We start from the raw sequence: 21129 nt of genomic DNA on the forward strand, positions 1-21129 counted from the left end.
ACTGGGGTCCAAATCCTTAGGAGCTAATGTATTTATGCTTTCATCAAATATATTGACTTTTATTTCCTTTCCAAAGTAAAGGCCCTCCCCCCCTTTTTTTGCATCTCTCATCATATCCTTCCTTCCCCCACCCTTTTCCCACTTACTATTGATATGGTGCAAGCTTATTGGACGAGGACCAAATAATCTTTCTGTTTTATGGTTCTGACCTTTTTATGAGCAAACACATGGTGTGGACTTTGGTTTGTCTTCCACTCTGAGGCTCCTGTTCATGGACTGTTAATATATGTGTTCTCTGAGCCCTGGGAGTGAGTGTTGGGCAGTGCCAGGGTAGTGGGTGGAGTAAAGCTGATTGAGGGAACTAGCTGGAGATCATCCTTTTAGATTTCCATTTTTCTTTATAATCCCAAGTCCAATAGTAGTGAGTACAAGAGAAATGGGCTTGAGGTGAGGGGTTCATAATGAGATTAGTTCTGGGTCTGGTACTATGGCCCCTCCTCTTTTATTTCCAGGGATGGGGGTGGGTTTTACCTGAAAACAATTTCTGTGGGAAGGGTCTTTATGGGATCAGTGTATTGATGATGAATAATTCAGCTTTCCCGGAACCACTGAAAAATCTGGAAATAGCTATGAACAAGAGCATGGATATGGTGAAAAATCAGCTTAAAGGTAAATGTACAGTGAAAGGATCTGCTCCATTTTTACCTTCCTAGCATTATGGTGTGGGGTCTAAGCAACTTTCAGAGTTTCAGGTTTGATCTTTTGCTCTTTTTCTTACTCTAATTTTTCTAAGTTTCTGATGATCTTTTTGTGTCAAGACAGCAGATCCATAGGGGGAAGGCTAATTTATAAAACTGGCCACATAAATTCTATCTACAAAAGCTCTGTCCTTAGCTAATGAGGTGCCCCAAGCAATAGTACATTAATGACATGATCATGGGATGCTTAACTTAGTTGATGTTTTCCTTTTTTTCTTTTTAAAAAATAATCTCTTTTGATATCTTTTGCTTTTATATTACTTCATTTTCTCTAGTATTCTTCTCCTATTCTCTCCCAGAGAACTATTCCATATAACAAAGATTTTTCTTAAAGAAGCAAAAAGAGGAAGAGGAGGAAAAGAAAGCCTTATAGATTTTTTTTCTGCAAAAGTAGAGATGTTTTGTCCTTTCAGTGAAAAAAATTCAACCACTTGATTTTGAAATCAAAGCACACATGATTGTCTATTGAGTTTAGTAGATCAATTAAGAACACAAAATGCTTACATTTTGGGTTCCCTTGGGGCTCTTTTTTTAGATATTTGTTGGTAAAATATATTGTAATTGTTATCCTTGGGAGCTGAGCAACCAATCTAAAGAAACTTTAATTCATTTTATAGTGTTATTTTTATAGCATTGAATGCATTTACTTTCTATAGTTTTAAGATAATTGCATATTTTAAATTATTGATTATTGTGTAATTATTATGAATCAGCTCAGATGTACCCAGAAAATTTGCATTCATTAAGTGTCCATGATATACCAGAGTCAGAGATATATGAGGAGATGGGGCTACAAAGACAAACAGAATACTTCCTGTCCTCAAAATTATGGGATTCTATGAGGGAAACAGGATCTATACTTGGATAATTAGGATTAAATTGCATCATATTCATTAATTAGCTTAAGACAGTTCAAGTACAGGATATTTGGCAAAAAGCAAAAATAAAACAGAGAAAAATAATAATAATATAAATAGTGCCCATCATTCCATTGAGTGGGCAGGCATAAATATGAGATAGATAAGAAGAGAAATAAATCTCTCCTCAGGTCTCCTTTTGCTCATAACATAGCTTTCTCTTACTCAGGATCCTTGTTGCCCCTCCCCTCCAGGACAAAATGAGGGGAAGGTATGTGTGTGGGTGGTGGAGGAAACTCTGGGGGGAGAGAATGCAAAGATGGGGGCAAGCATCCTTATTCTGAAATTTTATCCCCACCAACCCAGCTCTTAGAGGCAATCTTTATGTCAAAGTAACTTCACTCGCTGATATTTCTTTTCCACACTGTTATGACATGAACAGGTCTCTTCACTTGGGATCCTGCTACAAAGAACAGCAATTTTGACTTTATGAAATTTTTGTTTTATAAGCAAACTTTAGAGCACAACCCTTGCTTAACATGCAATTCCACTATACATATCAATACATCAATATGCACATATATCAATATATCTATATACTCCCAAAGTAAATAAACAATTTGTGGGGCTGATGGGAGCACTAGAAAAGCTTAATCTGCTCTTGAAAGAAGCAAAAGTATTTCAAAAGGTAAAAGTGCAGAGGGAGAACATATAGAAAATTGACTATACCAAAACACAAAGGCAATGGAATTGCAAAGATAAAATGCCACATATGGGGAAGACCTTTTCTCTTGTCACATTTTCTACAGGAGATTTATGATGAGGAAATTGTGACTTGAGAGATGAGATAATTTATGCAAGGTCACGCAGCTAGTAAGTGTTGTTAGCTATCTCTCTGTCTTTATCTTTAGGTCTTTGTCTCTTTATATGTGTTTCTTTCTCCCTTTCTCCTTCTTTTTCGCCTCTGTTCTATACTATGTTACCTGTAATGGATTGTCACTGTATTGGTCTTATGGGTTTTTCTCCTCTACTATATATTGTCTTCATTCCCCTCCTCCCTCCAACTAGTTATCTCAGCTCCAGTAGTTAGGGGGAAGTGGTTAGAAAACCTTTTTCTGATAAGCATAATTTTCACATCTTTTATTATAGCTAAGGGCTGTGACACAGCTAACAAAATGGTATTCTGATGCCAATTTTAAAATTCTTTTTACTATAACATTATTAAGTAATTATTAAGTTCAATCTCAGGTATATCCAGAATTTAATTAGTATTTATTAAGTGCCCACACATACAAAGAAGTCAGTAAAGAAAGATTAAAGAGGGAGAACTATAAGACATTTTAGAAATCATTGAATTTAACTCTTCTCAATTTACAAATTTAAAAACTTACATGAGATATAGTCCAGCCAGGGCAGAGTACAGAAGGACTATCACCTGTCTTGTTCCAGATACTATGAGTCTTTCCAGAAACATAAACTAAGATAACACTATTTTTTTAAAAGTTGGACACCATGTTAAATTGTTGACTCATGCTGAGTTTTCAATCCATTAAAATCTTCAGATTGTTTTCCAAAGTGATTATCTAGCCATAATTTCCCCAATCTATGCTTGTGTTGTTGTTTCTGTTTTAACTCAGGAGGACAGGGATTTTTCTGAGCCCAAAGATTCTTAATCTTTGTAGCTGATAACCTATTTCTCCCCAGGATTATTGAACAAGTGGAAATTTTAGGATGATTATCAGTGTAGCACTGAGGGTCATCAGAATTACCCCAATTTCAAATTATATACAATTTGGTATTTACTTAAAACCAAAGATCACAAGTCCCTACCAGTGTTTTTTTATAGTAGCTTTTTCTTTTTCTTTTTTCTTTTGATTATAGATTTTTGTTTTTAAAATACATGCAAAGATAGTTTTCTTTCTTTTTTTTTTTTGATCTTTCACATGCTTTATTTTTTAAAAATAGCTTTTTATTTACAAGATATATGTATGGGTAATTTTACAGCATTGACAATTGCCAAACCTTTTGTTCCACTTTTTCTTCTCCTTCCTCCCCATTCCCTCCCCCCACCATGGCAGGTTGACTAATACATGTTAAAAATGTTCAAGTATAAATTAAATACCATGTAAGTATACATGTCTTAACAGTTATTTTGCTGTACAGAAAGAATCAGACTTTGAAATAGTGTATTATTAGCCTGTGAAGGAAATCAAAAATGTAGGTGGACAAAAATATAGGGATTGGGAATTCAATGTAATGATTCTTAGTCATCTCCCAGAGTTCTTTCGCTGGGTGTAGCTGGTTCAGTTTGTTACTGCTCTACTGGAACTGATTTGGTTCATCTCATTGTTAAGATGGCCATGTCCATCAGAATACATCTTCATACAGTATCGTTGTTGAAGTATATAATAATCTCCTGGCCCTGCTCATTTTCACTCAGCATCAGTTCATGTAAGTCTCTCCAGGCCTTTCTGAAATCATCCTGCTGGTCATTTCTTACCGAATAATAATATTCCATAATATTCACATACAAACAGGGCTGCCACAAACATTTTGGCACACACAGGTCCCTTTCCCTTCTTTAAGATCTCTTTGGGATATAAGCCCAGTAGAAACACTGCTGCATCAAAGGGTATGCATAGTTGGAGCAAAGATAGTTTTCAACATTCACTCTTGCAAAACCTTTTGTTCCAAATTTGTCTCCCTCCTGTTCTCCCACTTCTTTCCTTAGACAGCAAGCAATTTAATATAGGTTAAACATGTGCATTTCTTCTAAACATATTTCCCCATTTATTGTGCTTCACCAAAAAAAAAAAAAAATCAGATCAAAAAGGGAAAAAAAAGAGAAAGAAAAAAAAAGCAAGCAAACAACAACAAAAAAGTTGAAAATACTGTGTTGTAATCCATTCAGTCCCCATAGTCCTCTTTTCGGATGCAGATGGCTCTCTCCATCACAAGTCTATTGGAATTGGCCTGAATCACCTCATTATTGAAAAGAGTCACGTCCTTCACAGTCCTAAAGTTTTTACTTTAACTATACCTACCAAGTGACATTTTAATTCAAAGAAAATGGATTTGATGAAAAGCTGAGTAAAAAAGATGGCAATAGAAACCTCCTCCCTGGATAAACCTGAGACATACTTTCCCATAAATAGATTGGACACATGTATGACCAAGGCACACATATGGAACAGTACATCTACAGGAATCACATGTGACCAGGGCACATGTGTAGAGGGCCAGTGCAGGGTCTCTAACCCTGTAGAGCAGCTGATATGTTTTGGTGATGCCATTATACTCTTCTCTCTAAGTTTGCTTCCTGTTAAATTGCCTATTCCTGCTAATCCTTCTAGGTGTTATGTCATTGTTCTCTACCTATCTGGCTGGTACTCTTAACAATAAAACTCCCTAGCTCTGGTGCTGTAGTTTGGCCAGCAAAAAACTTTGTTGTCTTCTAATATTAGTCAATGGAAATTATATTAAGTTTTCTGCGTTTTTTTTTCCTCCTCATTTCTGAATGACAGACATAAATGTGAGCATCCACTATCGACACTCCTTAACTCCAATCTACAGGATAAATGACTGCAGTAGTAGTACCTGTGAGGGCTTGAGTGTTCTTAAAACTATCAAAGTAAGTATGAAAACTTATTGTATTTTGATAGAAATGACTTGCTTATCTTCCAATAAACAGTAAATTTCCATAGCATAGGGAAAATATATTTGGCTCACATTTTCCTTATATACATCTTTCTTAATGTACCTTACTGACTACAGGAGAGGATGAGTCTACAGTAAATTTAGTTTCAGTGTCTTGCTATTTCAGATATGAATAGGATCCTTTTTACTATGTCTAACTATGTTTAGTCAAAGTCTAGGGGAGAATACCAGGTGTTCAATACCTCTACTCCGTTTTAGATGTGTAGTGAAATCATTTTATAATCTCTGTTTAAACACTTGTTAAGTTTTCTCTTTAAACATTGGTTTAAGAAGATTTGTTCTGGATAAGCTACTGACCTTTTGGGAGAGTTTCTGGGATAACACAAACTGAGATTTTTGAACCTCTAAGTTTATATTTGAGCTGATAAAGGCAACCATTATATTAAATAAACACAGTGTTCCACTAAGGCCCTATTTCAGTTTTTCATCTTAATTGGAGGTGAGAATGTTCTCAAAGGTTAGGCTAACTCAGTGTTAGCTCTGGAAAATCCAATCAAGGTTCCAAAACTGTTTACTGTCATCAAACGAAACAAAACAAAACAAAACAAAAAAACCCAGCTAAACTAAGAGCAATAGTTCATTCCCAGAAGACTGGCTACTTGATAATGAATTTTTTTTTTGGACATAGCAACTCATGGAGACTATCTGCTGAGACATGGAAGGATTATAGTCTCCATTAATAGGGTAGTACATCCCATAGTTAACAACCAAATTCCTGTTGGCATCTGATCACATTTGGTGTAGTGGTGTAAATTAATTCCTCAATTAAGAAACATTTTAAAGGCACCTACTATGTGCCAGGAACTGATGATACAAATACAAAAGTGCTGACTACAGGAGAGGATGAGTCTACAGAAAATTTAGTTTCAGTGTCTTGCTATTTCAGATATGAATAGGATGCTTTTTATTATGTCTAACTATGTTTAGTTATATTAGTCACTTCCCTCCTATCGAGGGACAACATGTGTACATATAAATACATATAAAATATGTATAAAGTCAATACAAGGTAATTTGGGATAGGGAAGTACTAGCAGATTAGGGAGTCAGAAAAGGCTTTATGTAGGTAGAATTATTTAATATGGGGCAGCTAGATGGCTAAGTGGATAGAGCACTGGGTTAGAAATCAAGAATATTCATCTTCCTGATGATCAAGTCTGGTTTCCAGCACTGACTAGTTGTATGACCTTAGCAGGTGACAACACTATTTGCCTCAGTTTCTTCATCTGTAAAATGAACTGGAGAAGGAATTGACAAACCACTCCAGTATCTTTGTCAAGAAAACTCCAAATGATGTCACAAAGAGTCATACACAACTGAAAAAAATGACTGAATAAAAGCACTTAAGATAAGCTTTTGAGGAAGCGTGGGAGCCTAAGAGATGGAAGTGAGGAAAGGAGTTAATTCCAGGTATGAAAGTGGAGTCAGGAGAAGGAATATTGGGAAAACTGCTTCTTTTCTTTTTCTTTCTTTCTTTTTTTTTTTTAAGAAGCAAACATCAAATGGTTTATTCATTTTGCATAGAGATTTATTAGTAGACTGAAATATCTATTCTTGTGGAGAAAGAAGCAAGAGAACATAGTAAAAATACCAAACAAAACAACAAAACCAACTCTTTGCCCTAACGGCATGCAAGGCAAATTGGGTCATTTATAGCTATAAGAAAAGCAAGACAGGGTGGCATGGTGTAATTATAATAGCGCTAGATTTGGAATCAGACAAGCTGAATTCAAATTCCATCCCTACCACTTTACTGTGTGATCCTGGAGAGATGACCTAACTTTTCTGGGTCTCAGTTTCCTCATATATAGAAAGAGGGGTTTGAATTGTATGATTCAATTTTCAATTCTAGGAGCAACCTAATGAATTTTTAATTCAAGGTGTCCTAAAATCTCAGAGATTTTGGATAATCTCTGGAGAGGCAACTAAAGCCATAGAAGAACTGAACTTAAAATAAATTATAATGTTCTAATGAAAATGAAACAACTCTGAAATTTCAAGCTATACCATATTGGAAAAAAATGAAAAAAAGATGAAAAGAGTCACTATTATAAGAGATGTAGGAAGACAGACACTATTATTGGGGTTGTGAATTGGCCAAACAAATTTGGTAAGCAGTTTAGAGTCATGGTAAAAAAATAATGATTAAAATTCCCTTTCACTAATAAGCATACACCTCAAGAAGGCAAAATACAATAAGGTCCTATATATACTGAAGTTTTTATAGCAGTACTTTTTATTTATGGTAACAAAGTATCAGAAACAAAGAGAGTGTTCATTGATTAGAGTAAAGCTATATTGTAGCATATAAAAGTAGAGTTATGGGAAAATCAGTTGTTTGAGTTTGAGGCTATAATTGAAGAACCACTATCACCTAACAGGTGCTCCTTTAATTTCAGGCAAATTACTGAAGAAGAAGCAAATAGCTTTTTAAATGGTAGATTTGAAACCCAATTTAATAAATGACAGTGCTGTTATCTGAGGAGCTCAGAGTGGAAAGGGTTGGAACAAAAAGAAAAACTGTCATTTGGTACTTTTATATTGGATTTTTGGTAAACAAAAATCACACCATTTAGTCTTTCCAAAATTTAATGTTCTAATTATTACCATAATTGGGTTCAAACTCAGTAAAAATACATTGTTCCTTCATCATATTTTGTGCATTTCAATGCTGCTTTGAAATTCTCTGTCGACTTAATCTTGACTTCTCCTCATAGTCTGTTTTCTATCTTGCCCTACATATCTCCTTGATACTACCTTGCAGAAGGATTAGTCTATATGAATAATACTTCCATTCCACTAGGCAGCTCCAGTCTAGTACGTCAATACAAGTGCCTTGTGGATCTGTCATCTCTAGCATTTCCAAGCTATGTATTTTGTGCCAGTCTATCCCATAATACTTCCTTCCCCATTGATGTATTCTTTTGTCTTTTATAAAGTTCAAAATTATGAATCATTTCATGAAAGTGCTAATTCTCCACTGCATTGTGTCAATTTCAGTATATGTGCTGTTGAAGCAAGGATCTATTGATGCATTCTTATCTTTTACAGGAAAACAACACCGTGGGATGTGCTCTCTTGGGACCTTCCTGTACCTATTCCACCTATCAGATGTAGTAAGTAGTTTCCTTCCTTTTTCTCTTCAACCTTCCTTTCATCCATTCTTCCTTCTTGGTTCCTTTCCCCTTTCCTCCCTCCCTTCCTTTTTCTTCTCCCTCCCTCCTTCCTTCCCTCCCTCCCTTCCTTCTTTCTTTCCTTCTTCCCTTCCTTTCTCCCTTCCTTCTTTTCTTCATTCCTTCCTTCTCCCTTCCTTCCTTCTTTCTCTTCCCTCCTTCCTCCCTCTCTTCTTACCTTTTCCTTCCTTCCTTTTCTTCCTTATCCCTTCTTTCCTTCCTTGTTTCCTTTTTCCTTCATCTCTCCCTTATTTCCTTCTTTTTTCCCTTAATTTTCCCCTCTCTCAGGACATTTGTGAGCTTCTCTTCCCTTCATAATTGGGATCCAAAGTCTTTGACCTTGACTTTATCTGATTTGCCAGGAAAGCTCTTCTCCCAACTTGAATCTTAACTAGAGAAGTTAAGGGGCAATTTGGACTCTTGTATCTCAGAACACTTAATTTCTGTCATCCTTAATAGTGGGATTCAACCTAGTACCAAATATCTCTCAGCTATTTCTTGTAAGGTCATTTCTTCCAAGTGTTTAGCCTAACTTAGAATTCTTTTTCATAATTCTTTTTATTTAAATTAGTCCTCCTTGCTCTTTTGTGCATAGTGTGGCATAGTGGATACAGGACTGGTTTTGGAGCCAAGAAGACATGGGTTTAAGTTTCTTGACACATACTAGTTCATACATGTCTCCTTATCTTCTCTACCTTGGCTACCATGGTGTAATCCCTCATCACTTTACACCTGGGTGTTGTAATAGACTACTGAGTTGGTCTATCTGCCACAAGTCTCTCCCTACTCTGTTCCATCCTCCAGTTGTCAAAATAATCTTCCCCAAACCCTCACCCCTTGTCCTACCCCTCCATTCAATGAACTCTTTTTTTTCTCAATCATTTCTGACTCTTCATGACCCCATTTGGGATTTTCTTGGTAAAGAAAAGATCCTGGAATGGTTTGCCTTTTCTTTCTCCAGGTTATTTTATAAATGAATCAACTGAGGCAAACAGAGTTAAGTGACTTGCATAAGGTCTGAGGCCAGATTTAAACTCAGGAAGATGAGTCTACTTTACTCTAAACCTGGCAGTCTATCTACTACTGTACCCAGCTGCCAGTAATCTCTAGGAATTTCTCATCACCTCCAGGATATGTATATATATATATAATATAACATTTTCTTCTTCTTTTTTTTAATTTAGTACTCTATTTCCCCTGGTTACGTGTAAAACAATTTTTAACATTTGTTTTTAAAACACTGAGTTCCAGATTTTCTCCCTCCTTCTCACTGAGAAGGCAAGCAATTCAATATAGGTTATACATGTGAAGTTAATAAAAACATTTCCATAAAAGTTATGTTTGTGACCCGAAACATAAACATTTCTCTCCCCCTCCCACCAAAATCCTCTGAATTAAAAAAAAAGAAAGTTTAAAAAAGTATGCCTCAAACTGTATTCAGACACAATTAGTTCTTTCTCTGGGTATAGATAGCATTTTTCATCATAAATGATGATGATCTTTAGAGTTGTCTTGGATCTGCTGCTGAGAGTAGTTAAGTCATTCATAGCTTATCATCAAAAGTTTCTTTCTAAATGTTGCAAACACTATAACCTAGCTCCCTCCTACCTTTCTGAATTTCTTATACCTGACTTACCTGCTTGCTCTCTAAAAGTCATTGACACTGGCTTCCTTGAAGTTCCTCAAACAAAACTCCCTGGTGCCTCCCTGTTCTTGGCATTTTCACTCTCTATGCCCTGTGCCTGGAATCCTAGCCCTCCTCCTTCTGACTCCTGGTTTTCTGACTTTCTTCAAATTCTAGCTAAAATGCTTTGTTTGAATTCCCAGCACTTAAAGTTACTCAGTAGATGTATATTGATGAACTATATTACTCTTGGAAAATAACTTACCCTCTTAGGTCTCTACTAGGTAGGCTTATGTGGGTGGGGATAGGGGAAATAAATGTGTGTATAGTCACAATTTCAAGTTTACACTGCATTATTAATGTCTGTTCCATAACTTTATTAAGTGTATACAACCAACAAAACAAAACAAAACAAAAATCAAGCCCTAATTTATTTGTAGGGTGTGCTGGTTTCCAAAGTATAAATGTTCACTTTAAAAATTTAACAATAAGCTCTCTGAAGTAAAAACAGGCTCCAGTATATCCCTGAACTACTACCTTTCTTTGTAATTACGAATGAATTGACTTATATATAATATTAATCCCTATTCAAATATTCCTCTCTTCCCCCCCCCCCCAACAGGAGACTTAATTCCTATCCAATAGTATCATTCCATTAATGTCTTTGGGTGTCTGTTTCACTGATTGTTGGTAGGCAATTCAAAAGAGAATGATTTGAATATCGAAGTGTTATCAAAGGCCCTTGGGAAAATTAATAAAGGTCTTAAATATTTTTTCTGAAAATAGCTTTTTTTTTTTTTGAGGCAATTGGAATTAAATGACTTGCTAAGGGTCATACAGCTAGTAAATGTTTGGGACCAGAATTGCAAGCTCTCCTGACTCCAGTCAGCTGCTCTAATCACTGTATCACTTAGCTGTTCCCTACAATAACTTTTTATGAAGTGTCAAATATGAAATGAAAGATACTATATCATTCTCTCATACAATTGTGTCAGAAAAAATACTGCCCCCTCATCAACTCTTGATTAATTCTTTGTTCATTCTAAGATATAACTCATAGTTTTAGAGATAACTTAAGCTTAAATATAAAATAAAACAAATATGTGTATGTATATACATATACATAAAAATATATGTATATAACACACATATATCTTGCAACTTGTAGTTTTATTTTTCAGCTAAAGTGCCAATCAAGTTTTCCCTTATTATTTATTTGCTTTTTAATGTTCATCCTTATTAAAGTTAAAGGGTGAGGATGCAGGACATGGATGTGTACATAGCCACACTTTGAAATTAAAACTGCATTTTGTTCTGTTCTATGACTTAAGTCTATACAATCAACAAAACAAAATAAAACAAAAGAAATTTTTGGGGGGATATTGATTATCCTCATTTAAGTTTTAAATACTTTTTTTGGTAGGGGAGGAGAAAGATTTGACAACTAAAATTTCATAGGAAAAGTCTTCACACATTCACACAATTACCAACCAAATTTTTCTAATGCAGAGTTCTGTAAGACAGCTAGTCACCAGAGTACTTCTGGGTCACAGAAATTTTTCAGATGCACAATAAGGCTGGTCTTACTCCATAGTACAGACAAGTATAATTTCATTCTTCTTTTCTCTCTATTTTCCTATCCTCCTCACACCTGACCACTTCAAGAAAGAAAGGAATATCTGGAGAACTTGAGAAAGGAGATCTAGGAAGGATAGTATGTGTCAGGGCAGGACAAAAAAAGGGAGGATTCTAAGATTAAAGAGATAAACCACAAATATTTGTCTATCATAAATTCCGTGAACAAAAGGAACAATTGTGGTGGTGCATGGGATTTGACCCACTTCCTAATTCCTATTTATCTATATTAGAACAAGTGAGAAGGACATTTTGAAAAGTTAGAACCCTTGCCTAAATTGCCTCATTTAATCCTTTAACATTTATGCACATATCCCCTAAAAGGTTTAAAAATGATTGATAATTAATTTTTTATAAAATTGATATTAATACTGCTTATCTCTCTTCTTATTCTCACTCCTCCTCCCCTGCCCCTTTTAGCCTTGACACAGTTTTGGACTTCCCCATGATTTCATCGGGAAGTTTTGGATTATCATGTGACCACAAAGAAAATTTAACCAGATTGATGTTTCCAGCTAGGAAGCTGACATATTTCTTAGTCGATTTCTGGAAGACTAATAACTTGCCATTCAAAACTGTTTCATGGAAAACGGCCTACATTTTTAAGAACACTACTTATTCAGAGGAATGTTTCTGGTAAGAAGTTTTTTGTAACATTATGCTGGCTTCTGAAAAAATATCTCTAGGTTTGAAGCAGACTGCCTAGACACTTCTAGGTCTCCTTTTCATTGAAATTTTATTCTGAATTTGATAAACATCACTTCTCCTTCCCCTTACCCATGAACTAGAACTATGAATCTCCACCATGTAGAGCTTGTTTTTCTTCCCAAGCAATTATTCAGTGTCATACCAATCAAATCAACAGATAGAGCTAGAAAAAAATAGTATAATTCATCTGGAGGAACAAAAGGTCAAGAATCTCAACCAAAACAAATTCCTTCATTCTCCATGTCCAAAAATAAATATTTCTCAATTTCAATCAGTCAATATTTATTAAATGTCCACTATGGGCAGGCACTGCATTAAGCCTACAGTATACAAAAAGAGTCAAAGGTCAATACCTGAACTCAAGGAATCAAAAATATATTAAGCAAGCTCTATAAAAACAAACAGGAAATGATTAGTAGAGAGAAGGCACTACAATTAAAAGAGGTTATAGAAGATTTCCATTTGTCAGAACTGAGGAGGAAGAATTTTCCAGGTCTGGGACACAACCAGAGAAAATAACTGGAACCAAGAAATGAATTGCTTTGATTGTGGAATAGTCAGGACAGTGTCACTAGATTTAAGGATATATTTGGAAGAGCAAGGGGTAAGAAGACTGGCAAGGTAGGAGAGGGCCGGGCTATGAATGCCAAACAAAGCATTTTGTATTTGATCCTGGAAGAATTAGGGAGCCACTGTAGGTTATTGAATAGAGGAGTGAGACATGATTAGACTTCCCTTTAGGAAAAACACTTTAGTGGTTGAATGGAGCACTGATTGAAAAGAAAAGAGACTTGGGGCATATGGACTCACCAGCAGGCTATTGGAATAGTCCAAGTGTGAGATATGATCAGGGCCTGCATTAGACTAGTGGCATTATACTACAGGAGAGAAAGGGGCTCATTTATTGTAAAGGTGAAATCAAAAGGCCTTGGCAACTAAAGAAATCAGAATGCCAAGTGGTAGTGGGAATTAATGAATCATACTATCATGTTACTCAATTCTGGATTTAGCTCAATATATACTTATAGGTCTAGTTCAATTTCTGTCTTATGAGGAAACTTTATACAATTATGGGAATTGTGAGGAAACTTTATTGTATTGTTTGAACATAACCCTGAAAAGCTGGAAGACTGAACCACCTCTACCTGCTGCTTAGAGGTCCTTGATTAGGGACCTAGGTTATGCTGATGGGGAACCAATCAGATCTAAAGATTGATGCAAAAAGTTTTCTCATAATTGTATGTCTCATTTTATATTATCAGAAAACTTGCTAATCACACCTGCCAATCAGTTATTCTTTCCATGTTTCTTTGATTTAATGTAGATACTTGGAAGAAATAGTTGTAGAGAATTGTAACTATTTGCTTTTTCCCTCCTATCTTGGAAAGTCTCTAATCTTTCCCTTAATTAGAAATCAAATTTTATGTGCTGACTAATTGTTTTTTTTTTTAAATTTATAGGTCTTACTTAAAAAAAAAAAACTGACTGCTTTTACTTTTACTTTACTTCCACTTTAAAAAATTTATTGGACTTATTTGATTAATTATTTTTATTTCATAAAAGTCTGTCTCCTCTGGTATTCTTGGCTCAGCCTTAAACTGAGGAGGTCTGGTCCCAATTTGTTAGACAATTGGCCTAACAAATAAGGAATATTGCTTAATAAATTGATATGTTTAGAAGCACAAATCTTTGTTTCCTCAGTTATTGCATCTTTTATTCACTACACAACAGATTGGATGCGTGGAAGGGGCATGAAAAAATACAAGCTTACTCTTAAATTGTGAGCCTGAGGGATTGGGAAGATGATGTTGTTCCCTACAATCATAGGGAAGATTGGAGGTAGAGAAGGCTAAAGGGGAAGATAATGAGTTCTGTTTTGGATATATTGAATGTAAGACGTCTGTTGGACGCTCATTTGAGATGTCTGAAAGGCAGTCAGAAATGTGAGCCTGGAGGTCAAAAGCAATGGACGGAATCCTGGGCCCAAGGTCAGAGTTATCTTCCTGAATTCAAATCTAGTTTCATACACTTGCTAACTGTATGACCCTGGACAAGTACTTAACTCTGTCTGCCTCAGTTTCATCATCTGTAAAATGAGCTGGAAAAGGAACTGGCAAGCCATTCTAGTATCTTGCTAAGAAAATTCCAAATGGGGTCACAAAGACTTGAACATCACTGAAATAAGAGAGCTAAATAGTGGGTTGAAATGGGACATGAAGAAGTCAGAAGTATAGCAGGAGAGAATGAAGCATGGATGTCCTGAGACCATGATAGAATGATATATCAGAGTAAAAAGACTCCAAAAACGGAGGGAAATTCTAGGGTAGCTGAATGAAAAGACTCATGATTAGGGAGGACAATGATTTTTAAGAATTTGTGTTGCATAAACTAATACTTTATTCAAGTTATTATCTAAATTGATTTTACTTGAATCTCTAGGTTAAATAAACCATGATGTCATATGCAAAAAAGTAACTTTTCCATCTTTGTCTCTGCTTATTCCCTTAATTTATGTTCTGTGGTTATATCTAGAATTTCTACAACTATGTCAAATAATAACGGTGGAAATGGACATGCCTGCTTTACATCTGATCTTTTATCCTGGAAAGGTCTTTAGTATTTCTCCATGATAAGTGATAATGATGATCGCAATAATAGCTAGCATTTATATAGGGTCAACTATGTGCTGTGCATTATGCAGACTATCTACAAATATTATCTCATCTGATCATTACAACAACCCTGGGAAGCAGATATAATTATTATCCTCATTATACAGTTGAGAAAACTGAGGCAAACAAGTTAAATGACTTATTCAAGGTTATACAACCAATAAGTGTGTGAAATTCACATTTGAACTCAGATCTAGCTCTCTGTCTACTATATCACCTAACACCCTTGATATGACATTAGTTTGGGGTTTTAGATAGATATTATTTGTCATATTAAAGAACAGTTTGTTTATTTCTATACATTTTCATGTATGTTTTTTAAAACCATAAAAGGGTGTTTTATTTTTGTCAAAAATTTTTTATATCTATCAATCATTATTAAGCATTGATTAAGCACCTATAATGTTCCAGACACTGTTCTAAGTGAGGGAGGTTACAAATACAAAGAATGAAACAATCTTTACTTGCTTAAACCTTAATGTAGAAGATAACAACTATCAGACACTTATTAGATATGTGACCCCAGGAAAGCTACTTAACTACTGTTTCCCTCAGTTTCCTCAATTATAAAATGGGCATAATAATAGCATCTCCCTTCCAGGATTGTTGTGAGGATCAAATGAGATAATATTTGCAAAGCACTTGGCACAGTCCATGGCACATAATAGGTGCTTTACAAATGCAAGCTATTATTGTTATTAATAATTATAACAATTTAATCAACAGTCATTTACTAATTATTGTTTTGTTGTATGTACAAATATAAAGAGAATAAATACAAATAAATAAAGAGAATAAATGTTAATACTTAAATAAAAACAGTTACTAGTAAATAGTTAAACAAAGAAGTGCATTGCAAGCATGGAAGATGACCATTACAAAGAATGAAAGACCATATGAACGGATAATTAATAAATAATTGATAGCTTGAAGGAGTTGTTGACTAATAAGACTGAAAGCCAGATTACAACGGGGTGAGGAATGAGTGAAAGGAGAGGAAGTTGAGGTAATGACTGGAAATAATGACTCCTCCTCCCACTAAAGTTTGGTCAAGAAAGCGATGAGAAATAGTGGATAATGTCTTAAGAAAATGGCAGGCAGGGTCTAGTAAAGATTTTTTTTTAAAAAAGCATAATGAAGATTTGGGCATATACAAAATCAGCAACCAGTACCTAGGAAGAGGAGGAACTGATTTTTATCATTTTTGTTACTAATATACTCTATTGTATTTTTGTATGTTCAGTAATTTCAGTTATGTCTGACTCTTTGTAACCCCATTTGGGGTTTTTGTAGAAGACTGAAGATATTGGGAAATTCTGAGGAAAATATACTTGAAGCAAAGTATACTTACAGCAGAATATTAGCTCAGTGTGATTGATGAGATGATGGTTCTCTAGTTTACATATATTTAGTACTTAGGATGGTGATGTAATGGTTCTCTAGTTCACACATATTTAGTGTGCTGTAATGATGTAATCATACTGAAGTATTTAAGGGCTGAGAGGCCTGGAAATAGAGATGTTCCATTTTTGAACATCCTTCTGGTGGCTCTCCTGCCTCCTGCATTCCTCCACTAAGGTCAAGGCTGGCCCCAGGATCCTCCAGAGAGCTAGTGCAGACATTACAGGTTTTTCTTGGCAATGATACAAGACTGGTTTGCCTTTCCCTTCTTCAGCTCATTTTGCAGATGAAGTAACTGAACCAAACAGGATTAAGTGACTTGCCCAGGGTGTCCCACACTTAGTAAGTGTGTCTGAAACAAGATTTGAACTCAGGGAGATAAGTCTTCCTTGATTCCAGGAGTGACACTCTTTTCACTGCACTATCTAGTTGGACAATTGTTTTTAGAATTTTCTCAATGTTGCTGAACCAATCCTGTTTTCCTGGTATAAACTGAATCTAGTCATAGCACATAATCTTTTTGCTGTATCGTTGTAGCTTCTTTGCTAACATGTATTCAGTACTTGGTTTCCATATACACTAGAAATATTGTTGCATATTTTCCCCTCACCTCCACTACTTATTTACCTGAATTAAGTATAAAAACCATATTTATTTCAGAAGACAAGTTTGGTAGGATCATTTTTCACTCTACTTTTGCAAGCAATTTATATAATATTAGAAATGTTTGTCCTTTGGATATTTGATAGAATTAAGTGGTCCTTAGGGTTGGGTGAATTCATTATTTCTTTGGAATTTCATTTATACCTTGTCCAATTTCTTTTTATGAAATTGACTTATTAAACCTTATTTCTTTTTTTGTTTATCTTGAAATAATATATTTTTAAAAGTATTCATCCATTTCATTTAAACTATCATTTTTGTTGGTATGTAGTTGGGCAAATAGTTTCTAATAATTTAATTCTTTTGAATTGATTGTGAATTTTCTTGTTTTTTTTTCATTAATTAGGTTTCCTGTCTCTTACTTCACCAACCACTACTGTCTTTCTTCCTTCATCTGATTCTTTCATAGTTCTCCCCTCACACTTGCTGCATTCATTGATTTACCTTTTCTTTCCTTTGTTGATTCAGATAATTAGATATATAGACTTTCTAAAAAGGGCCATGTTGGCTGAATCTTAAAGGTTTTATTATATTTTCTAATTAATGGTATTTTTGATGAAATTTTCCATAATTTCTATGATCTTTTCACTGATCCACATGTTTTTTAGGATTAAATCTCTAGTCTTTGTTTAACTTTAGATCCATTTTTTAAAGGTCATTTATTCGAATGGCATTGTTATGACACTGTGGTCAATAAAATATATATTTGATATTTTAATTTTTCTCCTCTTTGTGAAGATTTTGTATCCTAGCACATGTTTTTAAAAAGATGCTAATCTATCTACTTACCCATCTATCCACCTACCCACCTACCTACCTACCTACCTATCTATCTACCTACATATAGAACCCTGAGTTTAAACCCTTAGTATAAAACTTTCTTCATGAGTTGAAAGAATGATTTCTTGATACTGTGATTGCCTGAAGCATAGAGTTAGTTTTGGGAAAATTAGTTTGGGAAAAGAATATTCTCATCTTCTAGCTTTCAGATCTGAGCAAAGACAAATATAATTCTAGGATCTCTTCAGGAAAATATTCCTTGAGGGAGAGAAAGATTTCATAAAAAAGTCATTGTGTAGAAAAACTGGCACCTTGAGGACATTCCTATTTCTAGGTGTCTCACATTATCTTTGTATAATTTCTTCCTGTGTGAGTTGAGGAACTTTCTGTTGAATTAAGATATCTTTCTTTCAGAGGGAGAGTTCCTTATTGTTTGTACCATCTATTATATTTTAACCTTCATAAACTTCCTGATTTCTGTTTACTATCATCTTGTATAAATGGATTTGTTTGTTAGTCACTATTGTAATGGTCTTTGTGAAATTGGCATTTGGAAGAAACTTAGAAATGAGAAAACATTACACATCAGAACTTGGTTCATTGTTTTGTTGCTTGTCTAGACTTAAGAAAATGATAGAGAAAATGTTTAAACTTTTAAGTTTGTCTCTTAAAACATCCACAGAGAACTGGTTGTTAACCTCCTCAATGTTTGTATACTTTCCTTTTTATTTACTCTACTTGTGAGAAATAGTAAGTTCCTCTCTCCCTTACTGTATTTCTTTTACCTTCCCTTTCTCACTTTTAAAAAACAAACAAAACAACAAAATCCCACCCAGATGTGTTTCTTTCTTAGCTTTCTCTGTGACCCTTAAAGATATTGGACTTTTGAAAGGATTATTGTCCTCTCTTTTTTTTCTCTATTATCACTTAAATTCATTTACCTTTCTAAAAGGTTTCTATTTTTTCCCTGTATTTGTGCTTCAAGTTCCATTTTTTTTTTAAAATTAGAAATGCTTAAAAGTTCTCTGTTCTATTAAGAATCCATTTTCCTCCTAGCTACCAGTTCTTCCCCACAGTGACTTCTTCCAGAAATCTTTCTCTCCCTCTAGGTACCTTTCTTTGAAGAGATTCTAGAATCACATTTATCTTTGCTCAGATCTGAAAGATAGAAGATGAAAATTCTTTCCCAAACTCTCATTAACCCTCATGATTATACTGTCTTACAGAATTAAATTATTCATTATTGCAAGAAGCTATCTTTTGTCTTTTGGAATACTGGATTCCAAGATTTTCCCTCTTTTATAACACACAATCTTTGGCCCTTCTTTCATTTTTTTTTATTTTTAAAGAAATTTTAAAAATTTATATTTTAAAGATATATACTTCATTCTCCTGGAGAAATAATTGACGTTTTTAGTTTTTTTCTGTGTCTTCTGTGTATAACAAGATCCTATTAGTGTGAACAACTACATTTACCATGACATTTGTTTATCATTATAGTGATAAATAAGACAAATTCTTGAAAGCAATCTAATAAAAACAATTCAATTAATATGAGAGTGTAAGAAAGTTACAGAGAATTGCAAATTGGTTTGTCAGTATTTCTATTGTCTTCTAGGTATCTCAATGCTCTGGAAGCTGGAGTTTCCTATTTCTCACAGAAACTTCAGTTCAAGGATGTGTTGAGAAGTGATGAAGAGTTTCACCGTGTCTTGAAGAATAAAAACAGGAAAAGCAATGGTAAGAAACCTTTTCAACTTATTTCATCACAACAGCCTCTTCTAAAATCTATTATTTGTCTTCCTTCAAATCAAGTATAGTCATTCTTGCTACCTTTTTCAAGTTTGTATTTTTAGATTTTCTGCCATTTTGTACAATTTGTGGTATTGCCCCCACTTTATTTGCTTATATAAATTATTGAGTGAAATTCCAAAACCTGTGCTGAAATAAGAAAATAGAATTTTCAGTGTTCAATTCAGTGGTGGGTGTGGAATAAATTGTAAGAATATTGGAAATATAAGAAAGGTCCAGAATATGAAGGGCTTTAAAAGCCAAATAGAAGGTTTTATATTTGATGTTAGAGATAATGGGACATCACTAGAGTTTTTGAATGGGGATAGGAGGTTAGTGGGACTGTTTTAGAAAGATCACTTTGATAGCTGAATGATGGATGGATTAGAGTGAGGAGTAATTGATCTGGGAGACCAGCTAGAAAGCTATGCAATATTATACACATGAGATGATAAAGGTATATTCTGGGGTGGTCACAGTATCAGAGAAGAGAGAAAGAAATGTAGCAAAGAGATATTACAAAGGCTTGGTAAAATATTGAATAAAGTGGATGAGAGAAACTGAGGATTGTGAACCAGGTTGAGTGGTAGGATTATGGTGCTGTTTGGTGAGTAGGACAGCAATAGGGAAGTTAGAAAGAGAGGATAGTTTTGAGAAAAAGATAATAGATTCAGTTTTGTATATGTTGAGCTTGAGATGTGATATTGAAGTTTAGGAGTATAGAAATAGTTTTGAGAATCATCTAGAGATGATACTGGATCTTGGAAACTTTCACCAAATGAAATGGTATAGAGAAAGGAAGGTTCAGAACAGTCTTGGCAGGCACCCAAAGTTAATGAGCACAATCTTGATGAAGATCTAACAAAAACAGACTGAGAAGGAGTAGTCAGACAGGTAGGACAAGGTTCAGGAAAGAAAATCTAGAGAAAAAAAGAGTATCAAGGAGAAAAGGATTCTCAACATTGTCAAAGGCTCCAGAAAGCTCAAGAAAGATGAGGATTAAAAAAGGCCATTAGATCTGTTGATTAAGAGATCACTGGTAACTTTGGAGAGAGCAGTTTCAGTTTGAATGATGAGGTGGGAAGCCAGATTATAGAATGTTAAAAAGTGAGTGAGAGGTGGGTAGCTAGGTGGCACAGTGGATAGAGTACCATCCCCGAAGTCAGGAGGACCTGAGTTCAAACCTGGTTTCAGACACTTAGCACCTTCTAGCTATATGATCCTGGGCAAGTCACTTAACCCCAATTGCCTCAGCAAAAAACAAACAAATAAATAAAAAGTGAATGAGAGGAAAAGGAAGTAGACTTACCTATTATAGATGTTTTTCTCAAGGACTTGAGTCATTAGAGG

At 34.7% G+C, this 21129-nt stretch overlaps 1 protein-coding gene across 1 annotated transcript in view; it reads left to right on the forward strand.

Annotated features, from left to right (window-relative positions):
* The first annotated feature begins 406 nt into the window (after positions 1 to 406).
* The window catches only part of GUCY2C (guanylate cyclase 2C), a 103853-nt gene continuing 83130 nt past the window's right edge, over positions 407 to 21129 (forward strand). Inside the window, exons 1-5 of the mRNA XM_052000837.1 lie at positions 407 to 669; positions 5140 to 5246; positions 8384 to 8448; positions 12185 to 12400; positions 19607 to 19728. Of these exons, the coding sequence (XP_051856797.1) occupies positions 462 to 669; positions 5140 to 5246; positions 8384 to 8448; positions 12185 to 12400; positions 19607 to 19728 (718 nt within the window). The 5' untranslated portion in view covers positions 407 to 461. The remainder of the gene's footprint in view (positions 670 to 5139; positions 5247 to 8383; positions 8449 to 12184; positions 12401 to 19606; positions 19729 to 21129) is intronic.

The sequence above is a fragment of the Antechinus flavipes genome, chromosome 5 (assembly GCF_016432865.1).
Source record: "Antechinus flavipes isolate AdamAnt ecotype Samford, QLD, Australia chromosome 5, AdamAnt_v2, whole genome shotgun sequence".
NCBI lineage: Eukaryota > Metazoa > Chordata > Mammalia > Dasyuromorphia > Dasyuridae > Antechinus > Antechinus flavipes.